Raw genomic sequence first — 11,337 nt, 5'->3', positions numbered from 1 at the left:
TCACGGTAGCCTTTTTCTCGCCCTACCCCCCTGCGCTTCCTGCCCTTTGGACCTTGAACCTGGAGCCCGTTTTCTTTCCCGATCCCTGACCTTTCCTGGTACCTAGACTGGGCTCGACTTAACCTTTGCCCTCTCACCTCCCCGTTACTCCAGAGGTCGTCCTTAGCTCTCACGACCCCAGATTTGAATTACTTTGATCTAGTCACCCTCCCCGGCCCTATCCTGGGCCCCTGGCCCTAAAACTCCCACCTTTCCTGGCTTCCCACTCTGTTCCCCAAACCCCGCTTCACTCCTTCCTGACGGTCCCTCAGCCTGAGCCCCCTCCCCCATCTGAGGTCCCGGCTCACTATGGCTGCTGTGGGGAGCCCCCCGCCCCCTCCTCTGCCTCCGCCTCCAGCCCCCCCTCCGGGTCCCCCCCACGTCTTCGGCCTGGAGAAGAGCGGGCTGCTGAAGGAAGCCCTGGCGCGGTCGGACCCGGGGCTGGGGGCACGGGAGGACGTCCGACGGCTCCTGAGGCTCCGCAGAGACCGGTAGGGGCCGGGCCCCTGGGATCCAGCCGCCCCTTTACAAATGGGGAAACTGAGGCCCGAGCAGGGAGGGGTTTACCCCAGGTCACTCAGCCGCCCCTCCTTGGACCCAGGGAGTCAGCATCCTCGTGACCGTGGCTATCGGTGTTACCCTGGCCCAGTCACCTCTATCAGGCAGATTTGAGAGTCAGGAAGCCCCGAGCTGAGATCTGACCGTGGACAGTAACTGGCTGTGTGACCCTGGCCAAGTCACTGCACCTCGGTCTGCCTCAGTTTACTCATCTGTAAAATAGGGTCTCAGAAGCAGACGCCTCCCCAGACGCCCGAGGCTCGGACCCTCCCGTTCCTGGAGCTGGGCGGGGGTAGGTGGGCGCTGGAGCCTGGGATGCCCCTGGAGACGCTGAGCCCCATTGGGAAGAGGGGGGAGGGGCCTTCCCCTTCAGTCCTCTCCCCCTAGACCCCCGGAGGGCTCCCCGGGGCCTCTGGGCAGCCACACCTCTGCCTCCAGGTTCAGGAGCGATTTGAAGTGGATTCTCTTCTGTGCAGATGTGCCCTCCCTCATCCAAGAGGGGCCTCAGTAGGTAGCCCTCCCCTGGGAGGGGCAGGGAAGAGGGATCCTCCTTACCCCAAAGGGCTGTGGCAGGTGGGAGGAGATGCTGGGGGGAAGGTGCTTCAGCCTGATCTAGAGGGGAGCATGGGCCCCAGAACTGGGAGTCCCCAACCCTGGGCTTGGCCGGCCCTGCCCTGCTGACTCACTGGGTGACTTTGGACCAAGCCATCATCCTGTCCTGACACCCTCAGACTCAGATAAGGTGACTTCAGCATGCATGAAGTACCATCAGTCCTTCAGGCATCCCTGAGTGAGCCAGCAGGTACCATGGAGAGAGCCGCCCCACCAGGCTGCTTGAATCCCGGCTCAATCCTTCAGTTTCCTCACATATACAGGCTTTAGGCTAATCCCGAGAGGTCCTTTCCAGCTCCAGGCTCCTCACTGAGGGGTCTGGACAAGGGGGCCAGCCCTCCTTCTCACTGACTCATGTTAGTGCTGACACCACTGCCTGGAGTAAGGGGACAGTGGGATCCTGGCCCCAGCAAGGGGGAAAGAGCCTGGAAGAGACAGAAAGCTCTGTCTCTGAATGTCCTCTGAGGAGCTGGTGCACAGCTCCCCCAGCCCAGCCAGGCTGGTCTGGTCCCCAGGCTGTCACAAGTCAGAAAACCTCCCCACAAGCTCAGACAGTTCCCTGGCCGTCTCAGCCCCTCCCCCCATTTTCAGGAAGGCTTTAGGGCCTAGGGCTTCTTCTCATAACTGTTTCTGTTCCCACAGCCTCCCAGGATGAGCCCCCAACTGTAACCCTGGGTTTCCTTTTGGTCTGGAGAATTCTCCTTATTCTTTTCAGAAAGCTATCTATATGAAAGTCCCTCCTCTTCCCATCCTGGGCTGGCCTTCCTCTGGTTCTCCCATGGCCTGGGAACATGCCAGGGTTTAGGAAGGGGCCTCAGGGCTGGGCTGACATTGTTTGCCCTCCATCTGTTCTCAGGTGTGGGCTGGTGGCACTGTGGATGGCAGGCTCTCTGCTGGCTCTCCCCTATGACATCCCCTTGGAGAGGATCATAGCCGTGGCTCTGGAGAGAGGGTATACAGCTCAAGGAGAGATGTTCTCAGGTCAGTGAAAGCAGAGGAGGTGGCCAGAGACCTGAGGCCGTTCACAGGCCAGGAGCTGACCCCCTCTATCTGTGATCAAGCCAGGCCAGGGTATGCGCACCGGGTCTGCTTATGACTGACACTCTCTCCCTCTTTGCTGCAGCAGCCAACATGGCCAGGCTAGCCAAAGAGGTCTTTGGGTGCCAGGTGGAACTGCTCTCTGGGGGCCTGGGGGAGCCCAATCAAAGCCATGTCCTCCAGCACCTCATCTCAGGCTACCCACTGCTGGTCCCGTATCCTTTACATGCCAGGGCAATGGTCCTGGACGCCCTTTGGGGTGGTTTGGGCCAAGAGAGGGTGTGCCTTTCCTTGCCCTTAAGGCCTTGGCCTTGACTGCCCCCGCCCAGCTATGATGAGGACTACAACCACGAGCCCTGTAAGAAGAAGGGGCACAAGGCCCACTGGGCAGTGGGTGCAGGTAACTCCTCAGGCTGGGGGCGAAGTCACCGTGCCCTTCGGCCTCAGCAGCACGTGGCAAGGGGCCTGGCCTGCAGCAGATACCTTCCCCAGCCCCTGCCATGCTGAGGCCTGGTTCCGGGTACCACGTCTCTGGGGGGGGGGGGTGCAGCAGGGGGCCTGCCCAGCTCAGGATTTCCCCCTCAGCATCAAGTTCATCATCTTTAGAAGGAATGGGGGGCGGCCAGGTAGCACAGTGAGTAAGAATACCGGCCCCAGTGTCGGGATGACCTGGGGATCGAATCTGGGCTCAGACACTTAGCACCCACCCAGAAACACCTGGTCATGTAACCTTGAGCAAGTTACTTAACCCCAATTGCTTTAAAAGGAAAAGAAAGAAATGGGAAGGGTCAAGGGGAAAAGCCTTAATGGTAACAGTGCTGAGTAATCCCTCTGTAGCAGAGCACTGTGCTAGCACTCTACAAACACCACCCTGGGAGGTGGGTGCTGTTCTTACCCCCATCTTACTGATGAGGAGACCAAGGCGGGCAGAAGGGCAGGGACCGCTACACAGTGGGTGTGAGATTTCCCCAGCTTCCCTCCTTCCCTCCCACAGGCCTCCTGCTCGGGGTGCCTAGTCCAACGCTGAGCCCAGGCTATGAGGAGGACCTGGAGCTGAAGGGCCTGTTCTACCCAGCATGTGACAAGCCCCCCCTCCTCCCAGAAGACCCTCCTGAAGCTATCTACCTCCTCTCTAAGCAGGGCAAGAGCTGGCATTACCAGCTCTGGGATTATGAACAGCTCTGTGACAGCAACCTGCAGCTGACTGACCTGGCCCCAGTCAGGACAACGGACGGGAAGGTCTACGTGGTCCCTCCTGGTGGGGTGCGTGCTGGCCTCTGTGGCCAAAGCCTGCTGCTTCGGCCCTAGGACTCAGGCATGCACGTGTGTGTGTGTGTGATGCTGACGTCCCAGGCTTCCCTATCCATCCCGTCCTGCCTGGCTCGTGGAGATGCTAGGAGACCCAAATGAGCTGCTGTTGTGGCTACATGAGGAACATGAGGCTGGAGACCAGAGGCCAAGTCTTAGCCCTGGCCCTCCCCTTCGTGCAGTGGGGTGTGGTGATGGGATATAATGTCTCATAAACAGCCATGCCAGTGTGAGAAGAGCGTCCTGCTATGATCCTATCATACCTACCAACTGTGCATTCCTCGAGACCCCTCTGAAGGGAACTCACCAGAACCCCAAATGTGTGGAAAATGATCTCACCAGGCTTTATTTAAGGGATGGCCAGGCCCCTACCTCATCCCATCCCTTCCAGCATCAGCCCACTCCTCTTTAGAAATAAGTAGAAAGCATCCCCCCCCCCTCTCCATTGCCCGCCCCCAGGCCAGGAAAGGAAACTTCATTAAGGCTAGAACTCTTGGGAGGCAGCTGGTATGTAGTGAAAAGGGGCAGGGATTCTGGCCTTGAACCACCCAGCTCTGCCACTTCTCATGGTCCAGAGCATTCCTTAAAACCTCTTCAAGTTCCTGGGTAAATCCAGGCCCCTCCCCAGCTCCTCCTTGGGGAGCAGGAAGACAGATAAGGGGCTAGGGATTTCTCCCCTGTGCCTCCCACCCCTTCAGGGTGCACAGATGGAGGAGTCTTTGGTGCTTGTGCTCAGAGAGGGCCAGAACTGGCACTGTACGCTGCCAGCATGGTTCCCCCACATGCCCTGGGAACTATATTATAGGCAGTAATAGTCACACCTTCTACTATTGGGGGGAGGGCAGAGAACATTCCCAGGGGAGATTCCCTTAGCCAGCCCCACCCTTTAGCCTCTAGTAGGAAGAGCAGGAGAAAAAAAGGTTCCCCCCACAGCCCTGGCAGAGGCAGAGCCCTGAGAGCTGGCCCCCAGAGCCAGGAGGGAGGTTAGGTGACACCACCAGGGGGTAAGGGGTGAGGAAGATGGTAGAAATCACAGTGTTGACATCAGCCCTGACACTCCCCCTCCCAAAGCTGGTGTTGATATTGGAGTAAAGGGCCTTCTCTGCCCACAAGTCACCCCATGCAACAGTAAACAACTGGTCTTGGGGCTCTAGCATCTCATACACAGATCGGGCTCACATGCGGTGATGCTCAGCAGACCTGAGCCTGTCATGCCCTGGACTGGAGGCACCCCTGCCAGCATGGGTCCCCCTAATTGGGGCCAGGGCCACTGGGGATGGGTGCATCTTGTTTCAGATGCCACCCCTTGCTGTCTTCCTTTTGGTTCCACCCCCTTCCTGTCTCAACAGCTTAAATACCTTAAAATAAATAAATCCCAAGGTGGGAGCTAGGGGCTGTTCCTCTCCAGCCCCCAATTCAGTCCTGCCCTGAGAGTCCCTCATTCAGCTTCGAGCCAAGCTGTCAAAAAGTTGGATGACATTGTCCAGACCCCACAGGTAGCCGTCCTCACGGTTACCCTCTTCCCAAGGCAGCCTGTGGCTGAGGGTCTGGGGTGCAGGCAGAGGGACAGTCTTGCCAAAGTCAATCATCCAGACTTTAGCTAGGCCAGTTTGATCGTGGACGAAGAGGAGTGAGCTGCCCACCACCTGGCGGAGAAAGGTGACAAGACCAGGTTAGGGAGGGCAAGAGAGAGAGGGAAAGCCAAGCTGGAAGAGACCAAAGAGACCCAAGTAGGCAGACCAGCACCCTCCTCCCATCCCAACGACACAACAGGATAGTACAGGGAGTGGCCAAAGGTCATTCTACTGGTAAGTAAGGGATCAGAGAGATGAATAGGTGGGGAAACTGAGGGACAGAAAATCAGCCCTCTTTCCCAAGACCTGCTGCACCCCAGTCACTGGAAGAAAGTAGGCCCTACAGCCAGTGCCTCGTCGCTGAGGGCAGAGCACAAGATAATATGCACGGCAGGCTAGAAGGCCAGCCCCCTCTCTACCATCCTGCAGCTCAGGCCCAGGAGCCACTTCCCAAGAGGGTCCGATGCTCACCTCGTGGGTCCGGAAGAAGGGTGAGCTTTCCAGGGCTCCTCGAAGCTCCTCCAAGCGTTTTACATACTTCCTCTGTGGACATGGGGAAACTGTCAACTTCTCGGGACCGGAGGTGGGGGCATGTCTTCGTTCCCCCCCCGTACTGCTCCCCCAAGCCCAGGAAGTCTCCCTCCTCAAGATTCTGAGCTCATCCAGTCAGGACCAGAGCTCTAGAACTGGAAGGGGCATTACAGGCCACAGAAACAAAGGTCCATAAATGTGTTTTGATTTGCCTAATTTCACTGAGCTTGTGGGTGATAGGATCAAGATTTGAACCAAGGTCCTCAGGCTCCTGAGGAATCGAGGGGCAGGGACAGGGGTTTAAAATGGATGAGAGGGAGGATGTTTCACTCACCAGGAGGTTCCGATCACCATCCACAAAGTCCTCCAGGACTCGGCTGACCTGCTCTGCCCCCTGGGTCTTCTTAAAGTTAGTGTTGCAGGTGCCATCGGCCTTCTGAGGGAGTGAGGAAGGGCATGGCAGGGTCAAGGCCACACAAACCACCACCCAGCACAGACTTTTCACACCTCACCAGCCCCTCCCTCAGGGCCAGGAGCCCCTGCATCACAGGATGGCCCAACTTGGGGGAGGACTTTTGTTAATAACTTTGATAAATGAATTTCAACATTGACTAGTTTCCTTTGTAATCTCCTATGTTTTATGCCTTTAAAAATAATCTTTTAGGGGACGGCTATGTGGCTCAGTGTATACAGCACTGGCCCTGGAGTCAGGAGGACCTGGGTTCAAATCCAGCCTCAGACACTTAACACTTACTAGCCGTGTGACCTTGGGGCAAGTCACTTAACCCCAACTGCCCCTCCAAAAAAAGAAAAAATAATAATCTTCTGAGAAGGGATCCAAAGACACAAAAACTTTAAGGAGCATTCTAGTCAGAGAAAAGGAACCCTGCCCCCCCCATTTCATGTCTCTCAAACATGTAATTAATTACTCAAATTTCTATAACATTTTAAAGTTTTCCTATAATAGCCCTTTGAGATAGGAAATGCAAATGTTAACCCCCATTTCACAGATGAGAAAACAGACTCAGATGAAGAGAATGGCTGCCAGCTCTTAAGTGAAGGGGAACGTGGCCTCTGTTCCCTTGCTTCCCCGTCCCCCATGTCCCACGTCCCACCCCCGCTCTCACCAAGGGCCCTCCTCACCTTGATGCCCTCGATCCGGAAGCCCAGCGTGGCTGTCGAGCTCACTGTCTCCCGCCACTGCATGTAGCGCGGTTTGGTGACAGCGCTCTGGGCATGCTCCTCCGGGGTGGGAGCGCTGGGGTCCACGGCTACCATCTTTTCATACATGTCCCTTCGAGGCCGGGGACGCTCTCGGGCCTTGGCTAGCTCTTCCTCCAGGTATGTCCTTGGGGGAAGGAGGGGGAGCGGGGCTTCAGGGATCGCCACTATCCCCCCACACACCCTGTACAGCTATTTCAGGCCAATGTCAGGCTAGGAGCCTTGAACATCTGTGCTCCAAAGCTCCTCATGTTCCTTATATCCCACCGAGTCTGAGGAGAGAGGCAAGCCCCCAGATGCCCCTGGGGCTCCCCAGAGCTCCCCCAGCACCCCCCTTTGCCTACTCATTGCCCCCAGGCACTTCCCCAGAGCTACCCTGTGCCCTCTGGAGATGACTGGGTGCAAGGAGCCCACCCAGCAGCCCTGCAGGTCCTGCTAGAACCCACCTGGTGCCCATCTTGCAGTCCATGATGGAAGGTGTGCTGAAGTCAGTCAGCAGGTCCTCCATCTGGTTGAAGGCCTCTCCATCCTGCTCCACCACCCCATAATAGGTCGGCACAAAGGGACGCAGAGTGTCACCCATCAGCTGTTCCAGGCTCCGCCGTTCACTCTCACAGAACCTTTTCAGGATTCGCCCATCCTCCCCAGCCTGGAAGTTCCCTGAAAGCAAAGCAACCAGTCAGAGGGAGTCAGCACTGGGGCAGAGACCCCGCCTTCCTCCACACACCATGCCTAGAGATCGGGATCCTGGCAGCCCCGTCCTGCAGCCGCCTCACTTCTGTTCCCTGCCTCAATGTCCCTTTCTCTCCAAGGTGGAGAAGGGACAGTCACCAGTTGGGGCTAGAGCAACTCTATGCCTCCCACACCAAATCCCAGCCCATACCCTTGTGTCCGGAGAGCTGGACCCAGGGATAGTGCTTTCTGAAAGACACAACAAAGGGTGAACAGTGCACCGCTGTCTTCAGCTTCCGCCAGGACGCATTCTGATGGAGAGAGAGCAGAATGGCATTTAAATGGGGGGAAGGGAGGAGGTGCAGGCAGGAGAGCTCCCCAGGCCAGAGAAACAAGGTAATACCCCCCCCCACCCAGGTTTGGCCCCACTGACAAAGGTGGGAAGAGACAGAGGAAGGAGGAATGAGGGAACCCCTCCCCCTCAGGTTTGTCCCCACTGACAAAGGTGGGACTGGTGAGAACATTCGGCCCAGCCACACTCCCAGAGGATCCGAGCTCTCCAGTCAGATCAGCCTTTCTCAATAAGGTCCAGGGGAGAAAGAAAGAGCTATGGAGGGATGGTAAGGCCAAACGGGGGGACAGACAAGGAGGCAGGGACAGAGGGAGAAAAAAGGAGGGGCCAGAGACAAAAGAGGGAGAGGAAGATGGGAAGATGACAAAGGGGAAGGGGACTTGGAAGGAGGGGGAGTGATGCTAAAGGAAAGCCATGTTCCTGGGATGCTCCCTAACTCCCATTCTGGGGACGGGAGCACGAGGTGGAGGTTCGAATCAAGCCCTCCCCAGGGCCTGTTAAGGGAGCAGTTTCATGGGGTACAGGAGAGGTGGGGAGATAAATGGGTGATGTCCAAGACAAATGTAATTGGGGTGTACCAATGTGAATGGGACAGGCCAAAAAACCCTGGACTGGGAGATGGGACCCCTGGGACTTTCCTCCCTGACTCACACAGGGGACAGCACTGGGAGATCCCCCTCCCCCTTGAAACCTCAGTATTCTCATCTATAAAATGAAAGGTCTGGGGACTACAAGGTCCTTCCCAGCTCTGAGAGATGGAGGGGAGAGACAGAGACAGTGAATCTGAGACACATAACAAGCAGGTGATTCCATGTGCCAGCCTCCTGTACACACATGCGTGTCTCAACGTGTCCTTTTCATGTATCTATTTACATTCTCCTAGCCCATTGTACCTTCATGCCTATGCATGAATCTGGATTTCCTTTGTACTTCCTGCCCTAATGGAGTGGGGGGGGGGGTTAGAGGAGGGAGGGGTCTCAGCCGAAGCTTGTTCTCAGCATTCCTTCTTAAAAGAACCCCTGCCTTGGAGGGAGAGATGAGTGTGGGGCAGCTACAGCTGGCATCCTCACAGAGCCTGGTAGCTTGCCCCAACCCCCAGGTGTCTGACCAAAAAATTCCTGCTCCATCACTCACACACCTGGCCCATAGTTCCTCCAAACCAGCCTGGTGAGGGCAGGCAAAGCCCTGACTCACCAGGGGCCCCACCCCATGTTTTTGAGGGATGTGGAATGGGGCAAGGAGTAAGTAACAGGTTGAGTGAAGACCCTCCTTAAGAAGAAACACCAGGGCCAGTGGGGGTGAGGGAGGACAGACCAGGGCCAGTGGGGGTGAGGTAGAATAAGAATGTTCTGGGGAAGAGTGTGTGGAAAGAAGGGACAGGTGGGATGATGGGGGCTCTATTCACCCTGGGACCCTCCTCAGGATCACTGCTGCCTCCACCCCCAATGACCACATCATCCTCAGATTCATCAAATGAAGAAGCAGATGACAGGCCTCCACTGCCCCCAGGGCCTCTGGCTGGGGACCCCACAGGATGGGGCAAAAAGCCTTCTTGCTCTCGACCTAGCAGTCCTGTCCCAGGCTCGGAGGTGATGATCACCTGGGGCACAGGCCCCTGTGGCCCCGTGGAAAGCAGGCAGTGGCACTGTTCTTCTAGCAGAAGGAACTCCAGGGCCTTCCCTTGGCCCTCCATGTCCAGCTGCCCCACGGGGAAGCTGCTGTCAAAAGCAGCCAGGGTCCCATCTTGGACCAGCCGAGGCTCAGGGACATCTCTGGCCAAGTGTCCACAGATACCAGGTCCCTCTCTACTGAGTCCCATGTCAGGGCTTTCTCTGTCCAGCCGCCTCACAGTGCCCACATCTCTGGCCCTCAGCCCCCAGAAGCCATCTTGCTCTGTTCCCAGAGGGGGAACATCTCTACTTGGAAGCCCCAGAGTGACTTTGCTGTCTAGCAGCTCCAGCAGACCCTCTCCTCCTGGCTGTAACTCAGGGCCGTATCTGTGAGGCTGTGCCCAGGTACTAGGTCTCTCTGCCCTTACCAGGGAGTTATCCCTGTGTCCTGGTAACTGAGGTCTGTCTCTGTCCAACTGTCCCATGGGGACACCTTTACTCAGCTGTCCCCAGAAGTCAGCTTTCTCTGGTACCATAGGAGGTCCATCTCCACCGGCCTGATGGTTGGGGACATCACCATCCTGTTTCCCTGGAGGACCCTCATTCTCTGGCCATGATACAAAGCTATATCTACCTGGACAGCCCAGTTGTCCCCAGAAGGTGTCTTTCTCAGACCTCACTGTTGGGCAGTCTCTAGATGGTTGACCCTGGGAAATGCCACTGTCCAGCCTCCCCAGAGGACCTCCCTCACTGTCTGGCTGTGGCACACAGGAGTGTCTGTCCAGTTGTCCCCAGCAGCCCTGTCTCTCTGACTGTGCCTCCAATTTTTCTCTCCTGGGCCACCCAAGAGTGGTCTTAACGTCCAGCCTTCCCAGGAGATCCTCACCAGCAGGCTGAGATGCAAGGCCCCCTCCATCCAGCTGGCCCCAAAGGTTGTCCCTCTCTGGATCAGCTCTGTCCAGACAGCCTTGGAGGGTGTCTCTGTTCAGTGCCCAAAGACCATCTCTCTCTAGACTGACCTGGGAGATGGTTCCATCTGTCTGTGCTTCTGAGTAGTGTCTGTCCAACTGCCTGCAGAGACCAGCTTTCCCTGGCCTTACCTGGGGGTTATCTTTGTCTGGCTGTCCCCAGAGGCTTACTCTCTCAGTCTTGGGCTTTGGAGTACGTTTTTCTGACTGCCCTGGAGTGGAATGGTGATCACCAGTCCATTTTGTTCGATGGTCACTTGTACCCGATTGTTCCCCAAGATCAGCTTCCTCTGGCCTTAGCAGGGAGACAACTCTGCTGTGTCTCCCCTGGGGATCATCTCTGTCCCAGTGATCCCAAGGGCCAGCTCTGTCTCTCTGTCCCTGAGGGCTATCTCTGTCCGGCCAAGTCTCCGGCCTGTCTCCATCCTTCCATCCGCAGGGCTCAATTCTGCCAGGAATCACCTGGTGGCTGTCTTTGTTTGGCTGGTCCCCAGAGTCCTCCGGCAATGGCTTTGTTCTGTGGCTGTCTCCATAGATCCCTCCCTGGGGTCCTGCTCTGTCCTGCAGCTCCCAGGGGCCAGCCCCCTCTGGCCATTCTCCAGAGCCTCCTCTGTCCAGCGGAGTCTCAGGGATGTCTATGTCAGGTTGTCTCCAGGGCTCAGCCCCAGCTGGCCGATCCTGGGACCTGGTGGTAACCAGCATCCCCAGAAGCCCAGCTCTGGCCAGCTGATCCTGGGGCTCAGTGCTGTCCAGCCGCCCCTGAGGCCCTATTCTGCTCTGCTGAGCCTGGATCCCAGTACTGTCCACTCGGGCCTCGGTGGTGTCCAGTGGCCCCTGAGGCCTGGCTCTGCCCG

At 57.1% G+C, this 11,337-nt stretch overlaps 2 protein-coding genes across 7 annotated transcripts in view; one reads left to right on the top strand and one right to left on the bottom strand.

The window, feature by feature from the left end:
* On the top strand, window positions 1-3,791 carry ACTMAP (actin maturation protease). 4 transcript variants are annotated; one of them, XM_069078911.1, is made up of 7 exons: window positions 1-530; window positions 821-889; window positions 1,036-1,104; window positions 2,066-2,190; window positions 2,333-2,462; window positions 2,577-2,647; window positions 3,242-3,791. In XM_069078911.1, the coding sequence occupies exons 1-7, from the start codon at window positions 349-351 to the stop codon at window positions 3,553-3,555; spliced, it is 960 nt and encodes a 319-aa protein (XP_068935012.1). In that variant the 5' UTR covers window positions 1-348; the 3' UTR covers window positions 3,556-3,791. The 4 variants fall into 4 exon arrangements, with proteins under 4 accessions (XP_068935012.1, XP_068935013.1, XP_068935014.1 ...); XM_069078912.1 differs by lacking the exon at window positions 821-889; XM_069078913.1 differs by lacking the exons at window positions 821-889; window positions 1,036-1,104.
* Window positions 3,792-3,874: 83 nt separating this feature from the next.
* ITPKC (inositol-trisphosphate 3-kinase C) overlaps window positions 3,875-11,337 on the bottom strand; it is a 7,894-nt gene continuing 431 nt past the window's right edge. The window contains exons 2-8 of one of the 3 annotated variants that reach the window (XM_069078908.1): window positions 9,311-11,324; window positions 7,765-7,864; window positions 7,328-7,541; window positions 6,804-7,008; window positions 5,995-6,096; window positions 5,601-5,672; window positions 3,875-5,201 (exon numbers count right to left, since the gene is read on the bottom strand). In XM_069078908.1, coding sequence (XP_068935009.1) covers window positions 4,998-5,201; window positions 5,601-5,672; window positions 5,995-6,096; window positions 6,804-7,008; window positions 7,328-7,541; window positions 7,765-7,864; window positions 9,311-11,185 — 2,772 coding nt within the window. In that variant the 5' untranslated portion in view covers window positions 11,186-11,324 and the 3' untranslated portion in view covers window positions 3,875-4,997. The remainder of the gene's footprint in view (window positions 5,202-5,600; window positions 5,673-5,994; window positions 6,097-6,803; window positions 7,009-7,327; window positions 7,542-7,764; window positions 7,865-9,310; window positions 11,325-11,337) is intronic. The other 2 variants (XM_069078909.1, XM_069078910.1) reach the window with 2 other exon arrangements.

Source organism: Petaurus breviceps, unplaced genomic scaffold (genome assembly GCF_028583685.1).
Source record: "Petaurus breviceps papuanus isolate PSGF00001 unplaced genomic scaffold, PetGlider_PUasm1.0 91041, whole genome shotgun sequence".
NCBI classification, from domain to species: Eukaryota; Metazoa; Chordata; class Mammalia; order Diprotodontia; family Petauridae; genus Petaurus; species Petaurus breviceps.
This window is presented reverse-complemented; position numbering and strand designations above follow the sequence as displayed.

Excerpts from the sequence above, each read along its gene's own strand:
- ACTMAP (XM_069078911.1), top strand. The coding sequence starts at position 349 with ATGGCTGCTGTGGGGAGCCCCCCGCCCCCTCCTCTGCCTCCGCCTCCA. Across the intron at positions 531-820 it reads CTGAGGCTCCGCAGAGACCG|GGTCTCAGAAGCAGACGCCT; the intron begins GTAGGGGCCGGG and ends TCTGTAAAATAG. Across the intron at positions 2,648-3,241 it reads CCACTGGGCAGTGGGTGCAG|GCCTCCTGCTCGGGGTGCCT; the intron begins GTAACTCCTCAG and ends TCCCTCCCACAG.